We start from the raw sequence: 25157 nt of genomic DNA, 5'->3' as shown, positions 1-25157 counted from the left end.
CATGAAATTAAACATTTAGTAGTGATTAATGATGGAATTAGGGAAAATATCCACTATTCTCCAATCCCAGTCTCTCTTATACTAATTTTAAGTAACCTAGTTTAAAAGGCACATAACACCACACATATACTGAAAGATTTCCATCTTTTTCTTGTGGGTGGATCTCCTTAGCAGAATTTGCTGTTTGACCCTTAAGGCAGAGGCCCCCTGACACATGTGAGAGGCAGATCCAAGATGCTTACCTGAGCCTGAATATGTTCAACAGCAGATGGTAAAGGCAGTGGGGTCTTGAGTTCTTGGATGCACATTTCTATGAGGGAAGCATCCACAGTGCTGTCAAGGATAAAGGGCACCCCATAGACAGTTACTGTGTTTCTTATTAAAGACAAAACACCACAATATTAAGTTTCCATATAACCCTGAATATAAATAGAAAGAAAGAGCTTTTCCAGGTAAAGAAAATATTTAAGGTTTCTCAGAGTATTTCAGAAAACAGGAATATACTGTTAGGTAAGTGTGACAAACAAAGAATCCTAAAGGGTGAAGTTGTCACAGTTAGCATCAGTTGTTTTTTTTTTGTTTTTTTTTTTTTTTTGGTTTTTTCGAGACAGTTGTTAATGTGTTACACCTGAACTGAAGAAGTTACAATTCAGGAATTGCCTCCTCCTCATTGTCCTGAGGGTATGTCTGAGGAGCATACTCATTTATTCATTTATTTATTTATTTATTTATTTACTTTGATATTTTCTTTATTTATATTTCAAATGTTATCCCCTTTCCTGCTTTCCCCTCTGAAAGCCCTCTACCCCCTCCCCTTGCTCACCAATGACCCTTCTGCTAATTGATGTGAGTGGGCCTAGCCTCATGTGGGAGGGACTAACCCTGGACAAATGGATCTAGGTGGAGTAAGGGAACTGAACAAGCTAGAGGGGCACGCCAGTAAGCAGCACTCCTCCATGGTCACTGCTTCAGTCCTGGCTCCAGGTTCCCACCTCAGCTTAGATCAGCTTCTCTTGATGATGATGATGATGATGGAAACCTGTAAACCAAATAAGCCCTTTCCTCCTCTAAGTTGCTTTTGGTTAGTGTTTTATCCAAGCAACAGAAAACCTAGGACAGAAATGAAGGGTTTTGTTTTTTTTCCAGTTCTATCTTCACATCCCAAAAGAAAGAAAAGGCAGTATGATTTAGCAAAGAGAAAAAAGATATTTCAGACAGCACTGTTCAAAAGTAAGAAGAGAGAATGGCAGAGAAATAAACATATGCATATATTTAAAAGAAGGTGGGCATGCTAGGAGAAAGTAGCTAGGAAGAACGAGAAGTCATATTCAGCACAACATGGAGTATCTGCACCCTACCCTTCCACACCCTCACCCCTTTAAGCTGCAGTCAGCAACACCCTGTACAGGACAAAACACCAGGCAAGGAATAAGCTGTAATCTTAGATGGGCCTGAACACTACAGCTAAGGCTTTGCTGCTATTCAAAAACCATCATCAGAAGCTCGTTAATATTAGGAAAATGAAAAACTAAGGGTAGAAGAACAAATGAGAATATACTGTCAGGCACATACACCTTGTGTTTATCATCTCTATGCCCTTATCTCTTACCTACAGAGGAGTTCTATGAGATGAGCTTGTTGAAAAGCATTTGCAGCATCTCTTGGAGTAACTGCCAAGAGGTTGTCTAAAAGGCTACAGACTGCTGACAGCAGAGATGGAGTAACAAACACATACTGCCTGTTCAGGGAAGCAGACAGCAAGGAGTCACGAGGTCGCACTGGCCTCATTTCATGTTGACCTGTTATTTACAAAGAACATAAAAAATTATTCCATATATCAGGTCGTTATGAACAAAATTTACAAGTTCTTATAACACAAGAAACCTAAAGATGATGAGGTAGGGGTTGTTTAACTCTCCTAACTGCATTGCTTACCTCAACCTTGAGGCTAGGAAGATTTACTGATCTTACACCGAACCCCATCCCTCACTCCTGTGCGTGTACATGTGCACATACAGAAGTACCCAACATGCAATTCCACCTATATACACGCATGCAGCATGCATATGTCTTCAGAATGGGTAATAAGAGTCAACATTAGAACACATTTTTTTTTTTTTTACTTAAATTCTAGGTAGCAGAATGTTTCCAACTTTCAAATACTGTTGGGTTTTTGAAAAGCAGTAAAGAATAGTGAACTGTACATTCTTCAACACCTCCAATGGGAGCTCATGTAATATCAGAACTATGTTGGTAGTGCAGCATGCACACAATCATAACAGAGTGAATCGAGCAGTAAACAGGACTTGGAGCAGTGCTGGTCACTAGGAGTGGGCCAGTAGATACCCGTTGACTTCTGAGAGACTTGATTGACAAGAACTGTGGACTATGAAGGACTGTGCACCTTTCCGAGTTGAAGCAAATGTGCCTCAACACTTTTTCTTATTATTATCAGTTCTTGTTCTTTTGAGAAAACATCTTAAATTAATTTCCACTTAAGAAAAAGAATGAGTACAAAGAATTCTGAGCTAAATATTTTACATAGCTATCTGCCTGCCATGGAACCTTTCACTTTATGAATTGTTTGTAGTTCACAAATATATGCTTCCTTAATAATATCTGAAAATGGAGTCATAGTCTTTAATGACTACAAAACTATTAGAAAAGTCAGGGAATTAACACAGATGGAAGGATACTGTTTAATATCTAACTACGGACCATTTCTTTTTTTTTCAATCTCTTAATTTATTTTATTTTTTAATATTTTTTATTACATATTTTCCTCAATTACATTTCCAATGCTATCCCCAAAGTCCCCCATACCCTCCCCCCCCACTTCCCTACCCACCCATTCCCATTTTTTTTGGCCCTATGTATCAAAAGATGACGTAGTCGACCATCACTGGAAAGAGAGGCCCATTGGATACAGACCATTTCTAAATTGTCAATTATCCTACAAATATCCTAGAGCACAAAGAAAAATTAATCTATTTGGAACATTATTTTACATTTATTTAACATGTTCCTGTTCTTTATATTGGAAGAAGTTTTGGTCTTGCTCTGCCTTTCCTGATCATGACAATATTATGGAGAACCTTTCTGAGGTTTCTTAACTATCAGATTCTTAGTGCATCTTATCAGTGGGATATCACTTCTACCTCCCCCCATGGAAATATTAGCTTTAACTATTTAACTAAGGTGGTGCTATGGTTAGAATATGAATATCTTACACAGGCTAATGTTATAAAGCAACAAGGTCAACAGATGGCGCTACTTTCAGAGGTTCTGGAAACTTTATGAGGTAGGACCTACTTAAGGGAAGCAGGTCACTGACAAGGGATAAGGGAGGTTCCTGGAGATATCCTGTCTATGGCTTCTTCCTATTTCCCTTTCTCTTCACTGTCTGTCATGCTGTGACCTGCTTCTGCCACTCAGTTCACTTTGATGTGCTGATGGAGTCCTATGACTGTGAGGTCTAATGGAGTCCTATGACTAAGCTGAAACCTCTCAACTTTTCTCTGTTTACATTGCCCTTTCAGAGAACTGGCCTGCAGTGGCACAAATGTTACTGAGACAGGTGATGCCTACTAGGTTCCTCATCTGTAAAACTGTATTTTTCTTTTATGCTAAAATGGCTACCAAATGGTAATTCTCCAACACTATCATTTTTTTATTTTAGTTGACTTTCTAGCAGATGAAAGACCATTTCCTTCTGATCATTTATCTTCGTATAATCCAAACATTCTTAACTTGTGTACCACATTTTTTTTGTTTAAATTATCCCAGGAATATTAGTAATCCTATAGCTTTCCTATGTGTTCAATTATCCTCTGTTGGTCCAAGCTCAAGTTATTCTTTCATATCTCATGCCCTGAAAACAAGCATTTGTCTAGAGTTCTGATTCTGTGGAAAGGAGAATGAATTTCAGAAACAAAGAACTGAGTGTAAGTGTGTGTGTGTGTTGTTTTGAAACTAAAAATGTCTGTGTATCTATGAATCAACTAAAAAGTTCATAGTGACAGCTCCAATTCTAGTCTAATTTTACAAGGTCCATTAATCACCTTTAGTCCTTTTATATTTCACTGACAAACAAACAAAAGTAACCCTTGCACAGTCATTGTCTACTTGCTCATTTGCTCAGTCTTATGTATATTTGAAGACATTTTAGGATTGCTAGTTGCAAAAGATAAACTAGCATTATGACTTGAATGTTTGCCTGTAGTTTTCCTTGCTTGCCATTAATTCTGAGGGTGAAAGTTCATGAATTACTTACTAGATGAAGTTCTTTGTATTCCAAATTACTTTCACATTTTGTCAGTTTAATTTTTCTTTTTCTTTGTAGCACATCATCTTAGTCAGGGTTTCTATTTCTGCCCAAACATCATGACCAAGAAGCAGTTGGGGAGGAAAGGGTTTATTCAGCTTACATTTCCACATTGCTGTTCATCACTGAAGGAAGTCAGGACTGGAACTCAAGCAGGTCAGGAAGTAGGAGCTGATGCAGAGGCCATGGAGGGATGTCCCTTACTGGCTTGCTTCCCCTGGCTTGCTCAGCCTGCTCTCTTATAGAACCAAGACTTCCAGCCCAGAGATGGCACCACCCACAAGGGGCCTTTCCTCCTTGATCACTAATTGAGAAAATGCCTTGCAGCTGGATCTTGTGGAGGCATTTCCCCAACTAAAGGTCCTTTCTCTGTGATAAGCCCAGCCTGTGTCAAGTTGACACAAAACTAGCCAGTACACACATGAACCATAAACTATGGTTATAAAGTCTAACTAAGCCAAGAAGCATATGCAAAATGACAATCACTATGTCAACTATGGAGCCGCTGTACCTTGCTCTTGTCCTCCTGTATTTCCTCTCTGAAACCTACTCACTCGGGTATCTATGCTTCCTGTTTTCTTTTATAACAATGAAGACATATATGCATTTTAACTTCACTCCTTTATTAGTATTTTATTGCTTTCATGTTTGTTTTCTCTGACTATATGTCTGTGTACCATACACACACCCGGTGCCTGCAGGTGACAGAGGAGGACCCCAGAACCCAAGGAACTAGAATTACAGAGGTTGTAAGCTGCTACTTGGGTACTGGAAATCAAATCCAGGTCCCTCTAAAAGAGCAACCAATACTCTTAACCAGTGGGTCATCTCTCAAAAAGTAGAAATCTACAAGTACTATATACTGTGAAGTATATACTTTTAGTGTATTGTGTGTGTGACGTATTGTGGGGCAGTGGACCATGCCACCTGACAGAAAATCCAGAGGATTCAGTAACCCCAGCAATTCTCATAATTAGAAAACTAGATGTTAAAATCTACTCCAGACCAGGTTTCTGTTCTGGAAAATGTGACCACAACACTCTATTGAAAGGACTCTGACAATCAGTCACATAGAGACCAACACCTGAAGTCCTTGTACATGCAGATGAGATGTTAATCTCAGACCAACCCAATAGAAAGTATTGGCTTCTAGATCCCAACCCAGCCCCAAATGTTTATAAGGTGCTAGCCACCAGGGGAAAAGTGCATAAGGTATTTCAGCAAAGACAGTTTGAGAGCACCTGTCTTAGTGAGCTGCAGCACTCCAGGGAAGAGTTTTCTCCAGCTGTGTATGTAGCAGAGGATGGATGGCCTTATCCCTTATCCGGCATCCATGGGAGGGGAGGCCCTTGGTCCTGTAAAGGCTTGATGCCCCTGTGTAGGGGAATGCTAGGGCGGTGAGGCAGGGAGTGTGTAGGTAGGTGGGAGAGCACCTTCATAGAAGTAGGGGAGGGGGAGGGAATGGGGGGAGGGTTGGGGGGGACTGGGAAAGGGGATAACATTTGAAATGTAAATATATAAAATATCTAATTAAAAATGGGAAAAAAAAAGCTTTCAGTGCTGGACCTCCAACCAGCCAGGTACAAGAGTGTCACCACAGTCACTTCCTGTTCAGTGGCCCTCACCTTGGTTTCTAGCTGCCCAATGTGTCTCATCACCTGCCACCACCTTGCTCTGGCTTCCCCTTGGAAAGCTGTAACAACCTGTTCGTTCTGGCCAAGTCTGAGCCCAGAGAGACCTTTTGCTAGTGCACGCCAAGCAAAGGATTCCCTGCTGGCTGTGCCCCGGTAAAACCAGCAAAGTATGTGTGGGAATTATATACACATGTGGAGGCCAGAGTCTAAACTGAGTGTTCCCCTTTTTATCGTTTTCCATCTTATGTTCTGAAACAGAGTCAGTTGGTCTCAGTCTTTCTCCCTCTCCCTCTCCCTTTCCCTCCCCCCTCTCTCTCTCTGAACACAAACCTCACCAAGGCATTTGTCATAACAACCAACTTGCCACAGGGATGCTAGAGGACTACAAAGCAAACACTTCGCCCACTGAACTGTCTTCCTAACCCAGCTGGATGTTTTCTTTACTTAATGATATTTTGGGGGAATTTTTATGTACCAATTTGAAGATACCCTCCTTGATTTTTCAATAGCTGAATAGTTCATTATGTAGATATTAATTTGAAAGCACCCTCCTGCTTATGGGAATCTGGGTATTTGATATATTTCCTAATTGCAAATAATATTTCACTAAATAATCATGTGCATATGTACTTTCATGCTTTTAGAGATGAGTTATGTGAAAATTGCTATCTGTAAGATAAATGCATTTATAGATTCATTAGATATTGCCAAGTTCCCTTCCAAAAATGTTACACTAATTGCATTCCCTCTTACAATTTATAAAAGTGTTGTTTTCCATAGCCTCACCAAGAGGATGCACTGCCAGTGCTTTTTAATAGCTGGCAATTTAATTTAATAGCTTAGAAAGAAGGTCACGTGTAGCACTAATTTGTATGCATCTGATAATATGGGCTCCTCATGTCTTTGTAAATGTTTGCCTGGTGTCTCTGTTCACGTTTACACATTGTCAGTCCTTTTCCTTGTTAAGGATTAAGTGTGTTATATGCTGATACAGCATTTCCTGTAAGCTATGTTGCAAATAGTTATGTTACTTTGTCAAGCAATATCTTCACTTTATGGTCTTTTCTGCTGTATAAGTCGTTTTTATTGTTATTATTGTTAAATATAAAATGTGTCCTTTTTATTGAATTTTGACTTTGACATGAGATTAGAAAGTCTCCTATGAAGTTTTATAAGCACCCATTCATGTGTTCTTCTAGTATTCATATAATTTCACTTTAGAACCCAGATGATTCTCTGTAAGATGAGCTCTTGTGTCTAATGGCTAGCCAGTTTTCACCACTATCTATCAAAAGACCCATGGCTTATCCAGAGATCTGAGGTGACACTTTAATCATTACAGATGCATTCTCAATTCTATTTATCTTTCATTGCTGGTAATAAAACAGATTCAATATCATTTCTCAGAATGTTATTATATCCAAGTAGGACTTGTCTCCTTTTATAGTATTTCCCTGGCTACTTCTGTACATTCATTTTTTATTTTGTTTTGTTTTAATTGTGAATACAAATTTTTCACTACAAATTTGATGCTATTTTGACTGGACACTGTTTAATTTACAGATTAACTTACAGAGATTAACATTTTACATATTTTCAATACCTAGGTATCCTATCTAAAAATAATGGACTTTTAAATATTTGCTCACATCTATTTTGTAGATTTGGAGAATATTAAAGTTAAATTATGAAAAATAATTGAGGTTTTCTTCTATAAGTATTGCAGAAGCTGGTGAGATGGCTCAGCAGGTATAGGTTGTTGCCAAACCTAACTTTGATCCCTGTGACTTTTTTACTATTTAAAATTGTCTAAAGATTTGTAAGCACACAACATAGTGACTTGATAAGTATGTTCTTATAATTAAACCTTTTTATTAACTAACATAAATTATTAGAGACAAAGGTGGAGCCCTGTTTGTGAAATTATTAGGACAAATATTGTAACAAAATTCAATGAAGCAAACTTTTTTTCTAGGAATGTCTTCTATACGTCAGCATTCACATTTAACTTCTTTTAGGAAAATATTACTTCTTTTGGGTCAGACATTTAGGGTTAGCAAATAAGGTTGACATATTCTCTAGAATTAAAAGATGAGTTGTAAACTTCAATATAAATACAACTTAAAGTAGAGTTGGTTGTGGTCCAAATACAAAAAGTAAAACATACTGGATTTATAAAACTTCATTGCAGCGAGTAGAGGATTGTAATGAAAATTCCTCTGTGTGTGTCTAGAAAGAACATGGCCCTAGGTTTAGTCCTACCTGCAGGAATATAAATAAAAATATATTGCAGGTTGCTCATGTGAATTTCTAGTAACAAAACACCCATAGATTTTGTTTCAAATGACTGCACAGCCTTACAGAATCCATGTCAACTACCATCTCTTCACATCCAAGCCACCAACTATTACTTTTTTCCCAAATGAGGGTTAAAAAGTGGAGTGATATGCAGTACTTGTTTACTGATATACTAAGTATTGTTCAACTAATAAGGAGTCATGTGATCAGACTTATTATTATTATTATATGTATATTTATTTATAATCAGCCATTGCTCCCCCTACAGTCTCCCCCTCTCACAGTTCCTCATTCCATTCCATCTCCCCTATTTCTGAAAGGATGCTCCCTTCACAAAAGAAATCTCCTGTCCCTGGGGCCTCAATTCTCTAGAGGATTAGGAACATCTTCTCCCACTGAGGCCAGGGCAGCCAATCCTCCACTATATATGGCAGGGGCCTCTGACCAGTTCCTGTATGCTTCCTGGTTGGTGGTTCAGTGTCTGGGAGCTCCCAGGAGTCCAGGTAAACATATTTTTTTTTCTAAATAACTTCCCTAAAGAATCAACTGTTTATTTAAATTATTTATTTAAATGTGGGAGTGCAGTTGCCCTGTGAGGTCCCCTGAAGCTGGAATTGCAGCTAGTAATGAGCAGCTCAGCATGGGAGTTGAGAAACTAACTTGGTTTCCTTTGCAAGAGCAGCAGCACTCTTATCTGCTGAGCCATCTTTCTCTCTAGCCTCTCAGACTTTCAGATAGTCAAATTCCATTTATTACCTCACAGCATTTGTTTTGTCAGTTTCTGATTATTTATTCTAGATTATCCTACCATGTCTATGCTTTGTTTGATTAGAAATTTGCTCTCCAGATTTTAACTTTATAAATTGTCTGAACTCTCTCTCTTTTTCTTTCCCCCCCCCCCCCCCCCGCCATATTCAGATCTCTTTCCATCTTTTATTAAAACAGAAAGCCGGGCGTGGTGGCGCACGCCTTTAATCCCAGCACTCGGGAGGCAGAGGCAGGCGGATTTCTGAGTTCGAGGCCAGCCTGGTCTACAAAGTGAGTTCCAGGACAGCCAGAGCTATACAGAGAAACCCTGTCTCGAAAAAAAAAAAAAAAACCAAAAAAAAAAAAAAAAAAAAAAAACAGAATATCTTCCTAAAAGAAAATAACTTAAGTGGGCTCAGGAGGTGGAGCAATGGGTAATGTACTTGATATGCAAGCATGGAGACTAGAGTTCTGATGCTCATCACCCATGTAAAAGCTGGGTATGGAAACAAACATTTGCAGCCATAGTCCTGGGAGGTCAGAGACCTGTAGATCACTGGCCAACCAGTGAGCACCAGATTCAGTAAGCAACCTTGTCTCTAAAAACAGGATGGAGAAGGGAGCTGGGCACATAATTTCATCCCAGACTTGGAGCAAATGGCAGCTGTTAGCTGCTGAAATAGACAGTTTTCGCTAAGATTGTAGCTGCTGATGAGATAAGCATGCTCAGTGAAGAAAACAAATACAAAACAATGTTTGGCTTGCACATTTTATCTTTTAAAGTACCATAGGGGTAAATGCTTTTAATCCCAGCACTTGAGAAGCCTAGGTAAGCAGATAGACCACTATGAGTTCAAGAGCAGCCTAGTTTACAAAGGAAGTTCAAGATAGCCAGCGCTGCACAATGAGACCCTGCCTCAACAATATAAAGGAATACAAAGGTTTGGGGATAGGAAAGAGGGGGTAGATCTGGAAAGAGTTGAGAGAATGAGGTGAATATGCTCAAAACAAATACAAAACTCAAAATCCTCAAAGAACTAATAAAGTATAAGCAAGGCCTTTGGCACTGTGGGGAATTCAGAGAAACACTCCATACAGATTATTCCCTGATGGTAGGATGCAGTGTTTGGCTATCTCCAAAGAAAGAAAGAAAATTGTGCTCAATACTCCTGAAAGAGAAAAATGAAAGATGCTCAGAAACCTTAACCCATGGAACCCAAGTGGACATGATTAAGAGTAGCATGTAGCTAGTATAGGACACACCAAAGAACAACACCTGTCCATCCATGCTAAGAGTATTTAGTAGTTTTCTATGAAACATTCATGAGGAAGTAAATTTCAGTCACACTGGTTTTATCCAAAAGTAATGATGAAATCAAGTTCCAAAGGCCTTTGGAAATCATAGTTTTACAATTTTCTGTGCTGCTAAAAAAGTTAAAGGGAAGATAATAGGAAAAGACTTATAATGTCAACCTCTGGGCTACATACACACATTTACACAGAAAAGAAGGAAGGGAGGGAGGGGAAGAGGAAAGGAGGAAGGGAAGAAAGAGAAAAAGAGAGACAGGGAAAGGGAAAACTATAAAAATAAATAAAAACCTTCACACACACACACACAAATACCTTGCGTCACAAACTGGTCAAGGGCAGTTTCAGGAAGAAGTGTTGACGGCAGCAGGGGCTGAATCTCAGCACTGACCACCGAGGCCGCCACCTGTGAACCGGGTAGGTTCTCATTAATGTTGTACCATGGAAAAGGAAACAAACAGCAGGTATGCAGAATATTCTTAAGGAAGCAGGTTTTAAATAAATTTTGCCAGCTAACATAACTACAAAATACTTTAAATCTTGAGTTTAGTTAGTTTTCCAATACTGGCATTTTCTTTGACATCTTACAGGAACCGTTACAATGCCCATAAATCCACTAAGTCAAAAGAGCCAAGTTTTGATTTGAAGCCCAATTAGGATTTAAGTTTCTAATATAAGCTGAAGGGACTCTGGCCAGCTGAGGATGGTGAATATGGTTCTAATAGGTCTTGTTCTTCTCTTCCATTCCCTCACCTTGCTACAAACTACTAAATTACATTCCTAAAGCTAGCCACCAAATCTATTCTCTTGTTTGGCCACATCCTCTTCCTGAGGGTGACTACCAAGGTCCAGCTACAAAGTATTGAAATCCAGCAATCAAATGCCCCCTTTGGATCACCTAAATAATATGCCCAATTAAAATTAAGCACCGAATCTTAACATGGCAGTCCTTTGTCAACGGGAACAAATATTCCTGCCCCTCTCCCTTGTTTCCTTCTCTTTCTACACCCTCTATCTCTTGTCTTTGTCTCTTATTCCCTGACCTGTCCCTCTGGGGAAAATATATCTACATTGCGCTCAGAACTTGGTCTGGGGCACCGGAAGCCAATATTTTTCCTTTCATAAGCAATTTAGGGCTCTCATTGCCCAAATCATGAAATGTTTAAAATACATACTTATTTGTGTAAAATGTATTGGCTTTGAGGTTTTTACATTTACTTTAGATGTATATGTTAGATATATGAGTGTTTTGCCACCACGTATGTATGTTTACCATCTCTGTGCCTAGTGTACATGGAGGACAGAAGGTGGCCCCTAGAACTGGAGTAAACTGAACCTCAATCCTTTGTAAAATCAACAAGTGCTATTAACTGGTCAGACAACTCTCCAACCCCCATTTTCTTTTATTTACAATAAAATGGTTTGTTTTTGATGTTTCAAATTGCACAATTGAGTTTTAATAATGCCTATAATAACCACTGTAAGTGTTGGAGGGATAGATAACTCAGAATTTAAAAGCTCTTGCTGTTGTTCCAGAGGACCCACGTCCAATTTCCAGCACACACGTGTGGCTGCTCACAACCTCTGCATCACAACCATTCCCAGGAGACCTGATGCCCTATTATAAATAAAAACTGCAGATACCAGACATACGTGTGACTAGGCTTACACACAAGCAAAAAACAAAAAGAACAAACAAACATAAAACCCCACACATAAAATAAATTGGGGGAAAAGCTTGCGGATCTAGAATTTAAAATAAAAATCAGTGTATTAAAAGATTTTTCTCTATTTTAACTCATATCAGAAGAAAAAAACTTTATTTAAAAAAGAAGCCTGCCAAAATGCTGACACTGTGTTTCAGAATACAACATTTTTAAAAACATCAAACCTAACAGAATTGCTGTAGAAAGCAAACACAAACGCACCCAGAGGTTTGTAGATGAGGCTATGACCCTCTAAAATTGAATGCACGCAGGCTATTGTGTTTGGTACTTCTTATGTGGAAAATACCCTCTCTGGGAAGGTAAGATATTTCTTTCTCTGTGAAAAGGCACAAAGAATCCACATGGGGTGAGGCCCTTTGTCAGTGTGTGCACATGATACAGGACATCAACAGCACGGATAAACTAGTATTATTGCTGACACGATGCTACAAGGTCACATCTGTACACTAGCTATGCTTGCTTCTACCATATTGTACCTTTGACTTAAAGTGATAACATAAAAGCAAATACTAAGATTATATTCATTTGTAGTTTCTGGTAGTAAGGAGAATATGAACTTAAAGAAATTCACATCAATTAAATCTATATATACTTAATAAATCTCTATTTGAACAAAAGACATTATCTTTCAGCTTAGGCAAATAATAATGGTTCCGATACGATAAGAAAAATTCTAAAGTCAAAAACACATAGCTTAAGCATAAATATCCACCTAAATGAATGGTTCTTCCAAATAAATCACTCATAGACAAGCATTAAATCTCTTCTCTTGTATTAAATTCAGATAATAGGAAAATAGTCTAACACTTGCTTATTTTACAAACACACTTGTCTAGATGACAATTGGGAAGTATGTAAAAAAAAATTCATGTCAAAGCAATCAGAATGATTTTTATGTTTCTAGGAAAAAGCAATCAAACACCATGACTAATACCATCACCTAGGCAGTAGCCGAATAATAAATACATCTGTCTCCTATAACAAGCTCCTCTTGTTATTTAAAAAAAAAAAAAAAAAGTAAAGGAGACAAGAAAGATTAGGGAAATCCAAGCTTAAAGATTAGTTATATTATGCCTCATATGGTTGAGGAATCAAAGGGCGTCTTTGCATGGTAATATGCCTCAAAAATTAAGTATGGGTGACCAACATTTCCAATGGTCTTTTTATACATTCTTTTCAATTTAACATAGAAGTATACTCCTTTTTTAATGAGCAAAACCAAACATATATTAAAGTGAACTGTTCTACGTCCATGAAAAAAAAATATTTGTAAGACACATGTAAAAGATATCTTGTTATATTTAATAAATGCTGATAAATGCTGTTATATTTAATAAACACTGACTTAATTAATGCTGATATAAAAATTTGCTCCTTTTCACTGGAAGTAAATGTTTTGGCATCTAAATATTTTAGCTGTTGCACAGTGTTGATTCATAGAGAAAAGATCTATTCTGGTCCTGTTCCTCAAGACAAGGGATTTACTTGTATTTTTTCTTGCCCAGGACATTGATTATTCTATCTGCACTATAGACAATATACAAGCTCAATCCTTATAAAACTTGGAAAAAACACACACACAAAGAAAGAAAAGACTTAATATATTAGGTGATATTGCTACATCTGTAAAGTGGCTCTGCCAGCACAGGCTGGACAAGCCCAGTGGCAACACTTACTCAGGATCCAAATCAAAGAACGTCCTACACTTAGCAAAGACAAAAATGGAAAAGCCAAACAGACAGACAAAGAGATCTTTTCTGGACTCTGAGCAAGAAACCAAAACAGATACAAAGAGCCAGATTTACATTCCCTCACCTTGTTGTCTCAGCTTATATAACTTCTATATTCTAGATAATACTAGTCAATTCTAACCATTAAAGAAAGTATTAGTTGATCTGAGTACAATTGTCTTTGCATTACAATAGTAATGACTAGTAAATAAATTCTTTAGATTTTTCTCTTTAGGGCAAAGACATGTCATGTTAGCCATGGTTAAGAAAAACAGACAACTAGAACAATTACAGAACTTAGAATGAATTAAAACAAAATTCCAATACTTCAGTTTGGAATCTACCTTCTCCAAAAGCCAGAAATGAAATAGTATTATTAGTAGTGGTGATAGTAGTATTAACAACAACAACAACAACAACAACAACAACAACAACAAGAAGGAGTTGACTGTAGAAGTCCTAATAAAATACTAGCCTTCTGAAAACATATAAGTGATTTGAATAGGGCTATATTTTAAAACTAATTTTTGTTGAAGATGGTATAAATGTCTTAGTAGATAGAATGCAAGAGTTGGAAGAGAGGGAAAAGGGAAATGATATCATCTAGGAAAGATATGGCCATTGTAATCACCAACTGATAGCAGGTAACACGTTTGCAGGGGTCTGCATAAGAGTGGGACCATCAACAGTCAGGCACTTGGGGGTCTTAACCTTCACTACTCAACTACTTGCTACTGATATATTTAAGAAGATGGGAGTCACTGCCTTCAGTTATATGCCCACTGGTGACCCCATAATTAAAGTCACAGCTGGCACTGGTTAAATTATAAGAGTCATGCAATAAAGCCAGTCATGATTCTGGGAAAGGGACTGGTAGGAAGGGAGAGAGATTGATTAGGATATAAGGTAGAAAAGAGAGGGCATGGAGTGAGAGCATCAAAAAGCTTTATATGCACATATGAAAGTGTTATACAAACCTAACAAAGTAATTTTATTATTATTAATAGTTATATAACATTTAATATATCATTATCCTTTTTGAAACTTCAAATATTCAGTAGCACATTTTTGTATCTTATTTTTTATTACTAGCATATATATGTATGAGTGTGGTATGCACATGCCATGGAAACTATGTGAAGAACAGAGGACAGCTTTTGAGAGTTGGTTTTCTCCTTCTACTGTGAGAACCAAAGATCAAAGCTCAGGTCATTAAACTTGCATAGTGAATGCTGATAGTTTCTGAGTCATCCTGCTTGCCCACTCTATAACAACTAACTATGAAGAAGTTAAGGACTGTTATGTTCACAGAGATCTCTATAATTCAGATATTAAATGTCCTCTTAGGCCCATGTATTGAAGCTTGGTTCTCAGTCCACAGTGCTACAGGGAAGGGATTGGGGAACCTTTAGGAGGTGAAGCTTGCTGGAGAACTTTAGATCACTGGACATACCCTAGAAGAATATATGAGATTTATAATCCTTTCTGCAACTTTCTCTGTATATAGGATATCATGAGATGAACAGGCTTCTTCTATCACCTACCACACACACTGTAATGTATTGTGCAATCAGAGGCCCAAAGCAACAGGGCAGAGACTGTGGACTAAAACTTTGCAAACAATTAGGCAAAACAAGCCTGTCTTCCTTTTAGGTTGTTTTTTTTTTGTTGTTGTTTTTTGTTTTTTTCCCCCAAGTATTTTGCAACCTTAATACAAAACTAAGGAGCACAAGAGTATTTTTATTTAAATAAGGATTATAGTAAATAGATTCTTGGAAAATCTATTGTGTAAGCTGTAAGGTTTATATGTTAATATAAGGCAAAAATATAAATTTAAATTTTCTTTCTGTACCAAAATCTTCCTACATATGATAAATATAAATTGCATAACACAAAATAGATAACACAAAAATTATTATTTACTTGATACTTCTAAGAAACAAAGAATTAAAGAGTTTAAGGCTGTCTTATAGGCTGAATCTGTAATTTCCTCCCAACACTTCTATGCTAAAGGCTTTTCTACCAATGCAGCCCTTCAGAGGTAAGACCTTCGAGAAGCAATTATTTCTCAAGAGCTCTGACTGTATCGATGGATAAACACATTGAAAATTTCATAGTTTAATTAATTATTGGTAGGTTGAAGGGAACTTTTATGAGTTATGGTCTTGTTACAAGAAGTAGATGGAGGTGACTTTGGAGGGAACATTTAACCCCAGTTCCTGCTTTGTAACTATCTTTTGCTAGCTGTATACCATTAACATGTCTGCTCTACCACCACATGGTTCCCTGTATGATGTTCTGCATCACTAAGAATGGGCCTAGAAAATATGCAGCCACATAACCATGTGCCCAAAGCTCTGAAACTGTGAATTTCAATACATCTTTTCTACCTGAGTACATTTTCTTAGGCATTTAGTCACAGAACTAAAAGTTTACTAGCATAGCTATTCTACAGTATTCTAAAAACAGGATCACTTGAGAAAACTTACTTTTAAGCATAATTGATGCTGTCCTTCCAGTGATTTTACTGTGAAACAACTAATACAATTCATCTTAGCAATAAATTATATCATTTCTCTTGCTGAACTAAAGATACCTAGTATCTCTACATTTAAGCTTGGAAAGTATGACATCTAGTGGGAGCAGTGTAATTATCCCATTTTCCACATAAAGGTCTAGTTTAGCACTAAAAACAACCCCTATCTTTTGAAACAATAGGGGGTATAATATAGGAGATAAATTTTATTAATGTCTATATAATTTGTTATAACATATACATATTATATATTTAAACTTCTAAAGACAGAGGTACCAAGCCTTTGCTTTCCTAATAGATTCTACAGTTATTAATAAAGTATACTTGAAAAATTAATGTGTTTTTAATTTAAAAGAAGTGCTTTTGGCATACTTATGCAAAAGCCACCTATACAAGAATGAGGACACGTAAATACACGCAAATTTCACTTACTGTAGAAAAGCCCCTCATACAGGTATTCAGAGAAATGTGTTTGAAATTATCAGTGTCAATTGGAATGACTTGAATAAGTACACTTTCTCATTCTGCTTTGCCATTTTTCAAAATTTCAGGATAATTAATGACTTTTAATTATATAGCATAGGTTTTCATCTACAATTAATGAAAATATTTTAACATGATTCTATTCTTGATTCAATCAGAAAAGGTAAGAAAGAAGGGCTGAAGACTCTCAACTGAAAGAATGTATGTAGTTATGACTGCAGTCAGGCAATCCTAGTTGAAATTCCAACCCTGCCTCTTACAGTACTGTTATCAGTTACTTAACTTTAGAATGACACACTTATGTGGGAAAGCAAAAGAGTGTCTACCACATGTGAATAATTGAACATATTAAACAGAACATTTTAAGTAAATGCAGAGCAGAAGTCTCAGAATATACTTTCAAAAAACCATTATAGTCCTAACCTTAAATTTATAGCCAATATTTTATCACTACTATGCAAATTCAAACTTATTTAGAGACTCAAAATGAAACACTATATGTTCTTTTCAATTACCATTGTTTCTGAGGTGGAAAGAGAGCTTGGCTCACGATCCTGAGTAGATGTCCCAGAAGGGGCCCTCCAAAACTTGAATGAGTCGTCTAACCCTGTGACAAAAGAGAACAGTTAATATGGCATTCCCCCAGGCTCTCCAACAATCATCAGAATACTCCTTAAGCAAAGAACCATAAACTAAAGAATGATATTTTTCACCGTGTTTGAGAATTGCTCAGAGGTTGTTGGTACATTTCTTCCACCTACCCTAGGGATTCTAACAGCCTACATCAGAGTAAAACCATGAATGCACACTTCTAACAAACACCCAGAATACATCAGTGCAGATGGGCTCAAAAGCCATTTTAGGAATGACAGTGACTCATAAAATCAAAACACCTGAACAACTCACTTTTCTAATAGAGACAGTTATTTATAAGGTTCAAAAGTTTCATTAAAAAGTTTCAACTCGATCTTGGATCCAGGACTCCACCAAACTTAGGAACTTAGTCTGCACAGGTGAGAGTGTGCACCACAGAGGCAGACAGCTTCTGGGACAGGCAGGAGCCACAGAGCCTCTGAGGCAGCACCCTTTTGGGGCCGCAGACATCCGGCACCCTCCCAGTCGGAGGACAGTGGTCCCGCCCTGCACAGGAGCCCTCTACCTCAGGAGAAGGGAGCACCATCTTGGATCCGGGACTCTGCCGAACTTAGGAACTTAGTCTGCACAGGTGAGAGTGTGCACCACAGAAGCTGACAGCTTCTGTGACCTGCCAAAGCAACACAGCATCTGGGAAAGGTCCTGTTTTGGGCCTTCTTCTTTGGCCGGGAGGAGGTCCAAACACCAGATATCTGTGCACCTTCCCTGTAAGAGGAGAGCTTGTCAGCAGAGAGTGCTCTAACCACTTAAACTCAGAGGAGAGAGCCTGTCTCCCAGGTCTGCTGATAGACAGTAATCAGAATCACCAGAAGAACAATCTCTAAACAGAGACAACTATAACGACTCCAGAGATTACCAGATGACGAAAGGTAAACGTAATAATCTTACAAACAGAAACCAAGACCACTCACCATCATCAGAACCCATCACTCCCACTTCGCCCAGTCCAGGGCACCCCAACACACCTGGAAAAGCTAGACCTGGATATAAAGCATATCTCATGATGATGGTAGAGGACATCAAGAAGGACTTTAATAACTCACTTAAAGAATTACAGGAGAACATTGCTAAAGAGTTACAAGTCCTTAAAGAAAAACAGGATAACACAATCAAACAGGTAGAAGTTCTTAAAGAAAAACAGGAAAACACATCCAAACAGATGATGGAAATGAACAAAACAATACTAGACCTAAAAAAGGAAGTAGACACAATAAAGAAAACCCAAAATGAGGCAACACTGGAGATAGAAACCCTAGGAAAGAAATCTGGAACCATAGATGCCAGCATCAGCAACAGAATACAAGAGATGGAAGAGAGAATCTCAGGTGCAGAAGATTCCATAGAGAACATCGGCACAACAATCAAAGAAAATGGAAAATGCAAAAAGATCCTAACTCAAAATATCCAGGAAATCCAGGACACAAAGAGCAGACCAAACCTACAGATAATAGGAGTGGATAAGAATGAAGATTTTCAACTCAAAGGATCAGCAAACATCTTCAACAAAATTATAGAAGAAAACTTCCCAAATCTAAAGAAAGAGATGCCCATGAACATACAAGAAGCCTACAGAACTCCAAATAGACTGGACCAGAAAAGAAATACCTCCCGACACATAATAATCAAAACAACAAATACACTAAATAAAGATAGAATACTAAAAGCAGTAAGAGAAAAAGGCCAAGTAACATATAAAGGCAAGCCTATCAGAATTACACCAGATTTTTCACCAGAGACTATGAAAGCCAGAAGATCCTGGACAGATGTTATACAGACACTAAAAGAACACATTCCAGCCCAGGCTACTATACCCAGCCAAACTCTCAATTAACATAGATGGAGAAACCAAAGTATTCCACAAGAAAACCAAATTCACCCATTATCTCTCCACGAATCCAGCCCTTCAAAGGATGATAACAGAAAAAAAACAATACAAGGACGGGAACCACACCCTAGAAAAAACAAAAAGGTAATCCCTCAACAAACCTAAAAGAAGACAGCCAGTAGATCAGAATGCCAACTTTAACAACAAAAATAATAGGAAGCAATAATTACTTTTCCTTAATATCTCTTAATATCAATGGACTCAACTCCCCAATAAAAAGACATAGACTAACAAACTGGCTACACAAACAAGACCCAACATTTTGCTGCTTACAGGAAACTCATCTCAGAGAAAAAGATAGACACTACCTCAGAATGAAAGGCTGGAAAACAATTTTCCAAGCAAATGGTAGGAAGAAACAAGCTGGAGTAGCCATTCTAATATCTGATAAAATTGACTTCCAACCCAAAGTCATCAAAAAAGACAGGGAGGGGCACTTCATACTCATCAAAGGTAAAATCCTCCAAGAGGAACTATCAATTCTGAATATATATCCTTCAAATACAAAGGCAGCCACATTCATTAAAGAAACTTTAATAAATCTCAAAGCACACATTGCACCTCATACAATAATAGTGGGAGACTTCAACACACCACTTTAACCAATGGACAGATCATGGAAACAGAAACTAAACAGGGACACAGTGAAACTAACAGAAGTTATGAATCATCTGGATCTGGCAGATATCTACAGAACATTCTATCCTAAAACAAAAGGATATACCTTCTTCGCAGCACCTCATGGTACCTTCTCCAAAATTGACCACATATTTGGTCACAAAACAGGCCTCAACAGATACAAAAATATTGAAATTTTTCCATGCATCCTATCAGATCACCATGGACTAAGGCTGACCTTCAATAACAAAATAAATAATAGAAATCCAACATTCACGTGGAAACTGAACAACACTCTTCTCAATGATACCTTGGTCAAGGAAGGAATAAAGAAAGAAATTAAGGACTTTTTGGAGTTTAATGAAAATGAAGCCACAACATACCCAAACTTATGGGACGCAATGAAAGCATTTCTAAGAGGAAAACTCATAGCTCTGAGTGCCTCCAAAAAGAAACTAGAGAGAGCACACATTAGCAGCTTGACAACACACCTAAAAGCACTAGAACAAAAGGAAGCAAATTCACGTAAGAGGAGTAGACAGTAGGAAATAATCAAACTCAGGGGTGAAATCAACCAAGTGGAAACAAGAAGAACTATTCAAAGAATCAACCAATCAAGGAGCTGGTTCTTTGAGAAAATCAACAAGATAGATAAACCCTTAGCCAGACTCACTAGAGGGCACAGGGAAAACATTCTAATTAACAAAATCAGAAATGAAAAAGAAGACATAACAACAGATCCTGAAGACATCCAAAACACCATCAGATCCTTCTACAAAAAGCTATACTCAACAAAACTGGAGAACCTGGATGAAATGGAGAAGTTTCTAGACAGATACCAGGTACCAAAGTTGAATCAAGATCAGGTTAATGATCTAAACAGCCCTATATCCCCCAAAGAAATAGAAGCAGTCATTAATAGTTTCCCAACCAAAAAAAAGCCCAGGACCAGATGGGTTTAGTGCAGAGTTCTATCAGACCTTCAAAGAAGATCTGATCCCAGTTCTTAACAAACTATTCCACAAAATAGAAACAGAAGGTACTCTACCCAACTCATTCTATGAAGCCACAATTACTCTGATACCTAAACCACAAAAAGACCCAACGAAGATAGAAAACTTCAGACCAATATCCCTTATGAATATTGATGCAAAAATCCTCAATAAAGTTCTTGCTAATGGAATCCAAGAACACATCAAAACAATCAACCATCCTGACCAAGTAGGTTTCATCCCAGGGATGCAGGGATGGTTCAATATACGGAAATCCATCAATGTAATCCAGTATATAAACAAACTCAAAGACAAAAACCACATGATCATCTCGTTAGATGCGGAAAAAGCATTTGACAAGATCCAACACCCATTCATGATAAAAGTCTTGGAAAGATCAGGAATTCAAGGCCCATACCTAAACATGATAAAAACAATCTACAGCAAACCAGTAGCCAACATCAAAGTAAATGGTGAGAAGTTTGAAGCAATCCCTCTAAAATCAGGGACTAGACAAGGCTGTCCACTTTCTCCATACCTATTCAACATTGTACTTGAAGTCCTAGCCAGAGCAATTCGACAACAAAAGGAGATCAAAGGGATACAAATTGGAAAAGATGAAGTCAAAATATCACTTTTTGTAGTTGATATGATAGTATATATAAGTGACCCTAAAAATTCCACCAGAGAACTCCTAAGCCTGATAAACAGCTTCGGTGAAGTAGCTGGATATAAAATTAACTCAAACAAATCAATGGCCTTTCTCTACACAAAGAAAACAGGCTGAGAAAGAAATTAGAGTAACAACACCCTTCTCAATAGTCTCAAATAATATAAAATATCTTGGCGTGACTCTAACTAAGGAAGTGAAAGATCTGTATAATAAAAACTTCAAGTCTCTGAAGAAAGAAATTATAGAAGATCTCAGAAGATGGAAAGATCTCCCATGATCATGGATTGGCAGGATCAACATTGTAAAAATGGCTATCTTGCCAAAAGCAATCTACAGATTCAATGCAATCCCCATCAAAATTCCAACTCAATTCTTCAACGAATTAGAAAGGGCAATGTGCAAATTCATCTGGAATAACAAAAAACCTAGGATAGCAAAAACTCTTCTCAAGGATAAAAGAACCTCTGGTGGAATCACCATGCCGGACCTAAAGATTTACTACAGAGCAATTGTGTTAAAAACTGAGTGGTATTGGTATAGTGACAGACAAGTAGACCAATGGAATAGAATTGAAGACCCAGAAATGAACCCACACACCTATGGTCACTTGATCTTCGACAAGGGAGCTAAAACCATCCAGTGGAAGAAAGACAGCATTATCAACAAATGGTGCTGGCACAACTGGCGGTTATCATGTAGAAGAATGCGAATTGATCCATTCCTATCTCCTTGTACTAAGGTCAAGTCTAAGTGGATCAAGGAACTTCACATAAAACCAGAGACACTGAAACTTATAGAGGAGAAAGTGGGGAAAAGCCTTGAAGATATGGGCACAGGGGAAAAATTCTTGAATAGAACAGGAATGGCTTGTGCTGTAAGATCGAGAATTGACAAGTGGGACCTCATGAAACTGCAAAGCTTCTGCAAGGCAAAAGACACCATCAATAAGACAAAAAAAACACCAACAGATTGGGAAAGGATCTTTACCTATCCTAAATCAGATAAGGGACTAATATCCAATATATATAAAGAACTCAAGAAGGTGGACTCTAGAAAGTCAAATAACCCCATTAAAAAATGGGGCTCAGAACTGAACAAAGAATTCTCTCCTGAGGAATACCGATTGGCAGAGAAGCACCTGAAAAAATGTTCAACATCCTTAATCATCAGGGAAATGCAAATCAAAACAACCCTGAGACCTCACACCAGTCAGAATGGCTAAGATCAAAAATTCAGGTGACAGCAGATGCTGGCGAGGATGTGGAGAAAGAGGAACACTCCTCCATTGTTGGTGGGATTGCAAGCTTGTACAACCACTCTGGAAATAAGTCTGGCGGTTCCTCAGAAAATTGGACATAGTACTACCGGAGGTTCCAGCAATACTTCTCCTGGGCATATATCCATAAGATGTCCCAACCGGTAAGAAGGACACATGCTCCACTATGTTCATAGCAGCCTTATTTATAATAGCCAGAAGCTGGAAAGAACCCAGATGCCCCTCAACAGAGGAATAGATACAGAAATTATGGTACATTTACACAATGGAATACTACTCAGCTATTAAAAAGAATGAATTTATGAAATTCCTAGCCAAATGGATGGACCTGGAGGGCATCATCTTGAGTGAGGTAACACAATCACAAAGGAACTCACACAATATGTACTCACTGATATGTGGATATTAGCCCAAAACTTAGGGCACCCAAGATACAAGATACAATTTGCTAAAGGCATGAAACTCAAGAAGAATGAAGACCAAAGTGTGGACACTATGCCCCTTCTTAGAATTGGGAACAAAACACCCATGGAAGGAGTTACACAGACAAAGTTTGGAGCTGTGATGAAAGGATGGACCATCTAGAGACTGACATATCCAGGGATCCATCCCATAATCAGCTTCCAAACGCTGACACCATTGCATACACTAGTAAGATTTTGTTGAAAGGACCCAGATATAGCTGTCTCTTGTGAGACTATGCCAGGGCCTAGCAAACACAGAAGTGGATGCTCACAGTCAGCTATTGGATGGATCACAGGGCTCCCAATGGAGAAGCTAGAGAAAGTACCCAAGGAGTTAAAGGGATATGCAACCCTATAGGGGGAACAACATGATGAACTAACCAGTACCCCGGAGCTCTTGTCTCTAGTTGCATATGTATCGAAAGATGGCCTAGTCGGCCATCAGTGGAAAGAGAGGCCCATTGGACTTGCAAACTTTATATGCCCCAATATAGGGGAATGCCAGGGCCAAAGGAATGGGAATGGGTGGGTAGGGAAGGAGGGGGGGTATGGGGGACTTTTGGGATAGCATTGGAAATGTAATTGAGGAAAATACGTAATAAAAATATATTAAAAATTTAAAAAAAAAAGTTTCAACTCCCCTAAGAAGGGGATAAGAATGTTAATTATAAATTTAAATAATTATAAATACACATTTAATTAAAATAGAATTTTATTTTATTTTTTTTATTTTATTTTTTTTTTTTTTTTTGGTTTTTCAAGACAAGGTTTTTCTGTATAGCCCTGGCTGTCCTGGAACTCACTCTGTAGACCAGGCTGGCTTCAAATTCAGAAATCCATCTGCTTCTGCTTCCCAAGAGGTGGGATTAAAGGCATGTGCCACTACTGCCTGGCCAGCTTACTCTTTATAATATATATGCATATAGACATAAACAAATCTTATTATAATTACATGCACATACATACTCATTAGATAGGGAATAATGTCATATATCTGATGTTTTTTTATTTTTTATTGAACTTTTTCCATGTTAGATTAAGATTCTAAACATTATATCTAAATATTAATTTTAAAATTAAAGTAATGTATGCTAAATGGGTATTCATTTTTATAAAATCTAAAAAGTATTAATATATAAAACTTAGAAAATGAGAATATCTATAAGAGAAGTAAAAAGCTTTCAGCAAGATGTTCTAATAAATTGAAGACATATCAAAAATAAATATGTTTTTAGACTTTTGTCAAATAAATTAGAAGACTTAGATAGAAAAGATCTCATTCATATGAAAAGTAAAGGAAAAAAACCTAAAGAGTGCCAAGGAATGGATGTCCTAAAAATATTGATGATTGTACTACAGAAAAAAAGCTATAAACTTTACTGAAGGCCATAAAATAACTTATGAAACATTAAGAAGATGTCAACCATGGCTTCCATGAAGAATTTATAACACAGAATAATGTTCGGGCAATGTTTAGAGAAATAAACTAAAAAGAAAATGTGCATAAAACATGAAACAAACATCGTATTGGGAAAAAAGATGGTAAGAAATAAATCATATCAGGGGTATTCTCTGGGATATTTGCAGGACAAGAGATAATTTTTTCTGCTGAATCTTTGACAATTTTCCAAATGTTCTTTAGTGAACACATGTGTAGGTGGTATGCATGATTATTTAAGTATTCACATGTGTGCTCTTGAATGTGGAAGTCAGAGGTTTACTTCATGTCTTCCACAGTTTCTCTTAACACTCCTATATTAAAGGAGGGTCTCTCACAGGAATACAGAGCTTATCAATATGACCAGCTA

At 37.5% G+C, this 25157-nt stretch overlaps 1 protein-coding gene across 2 annotated transcripts in view; it reads right to left on the bottom strand.

Annotated features, from left to right (window-relative positions):
• Rttn (rotatin) overlaps window positions 1–25157 on the bottom strand; it is a 155401-nt gene that overhangs the window by 37691 nt on the left and 92553 nt on the right. For both annotated transcript variants that reach the window (XR_015046039.1, XM_021150514.2), the window contains exons 34-37: window positions 17303–17394; window positions 10627–10717; window positions 1610–1799; window positions 243–333 (exon numbers count right to left, since the gene is read on the bottom strand). Coding sequence is in view for 1 of the 2 variants with exons in the window: in XM_021150514.2 (XP_021006173.1) it covers window positions 243–333; window positions 1610–1799; window positions 10627–10717; window positions 17303–17394 (464 nt within the window). In the remaining variant the exon portion in view is untranslated. The remainder of the gene's footprint in view (window positions 1–242; window positions 334–1609; window positions 1800–10626; window positions 10718–17302; window positions 17395–25157) is intronic.

The sequence above is a fragment of the Mus caroli genome, unplaced genomic scaffold, assembly GCF_978045245.1.
Source record: "Mus caroli unplaced genomic scaffold, Mus_caroli_1 scaffold_19, whole genome shotgun sequence".
NCBI lineage: Eukaryota > Metazoa > Chordata > Mammalia > Rodentia > Muridae > Mus > Mus caroli.
This window is presented reverse-complemented; position numbering and strand designations above follow the sequence as displayed.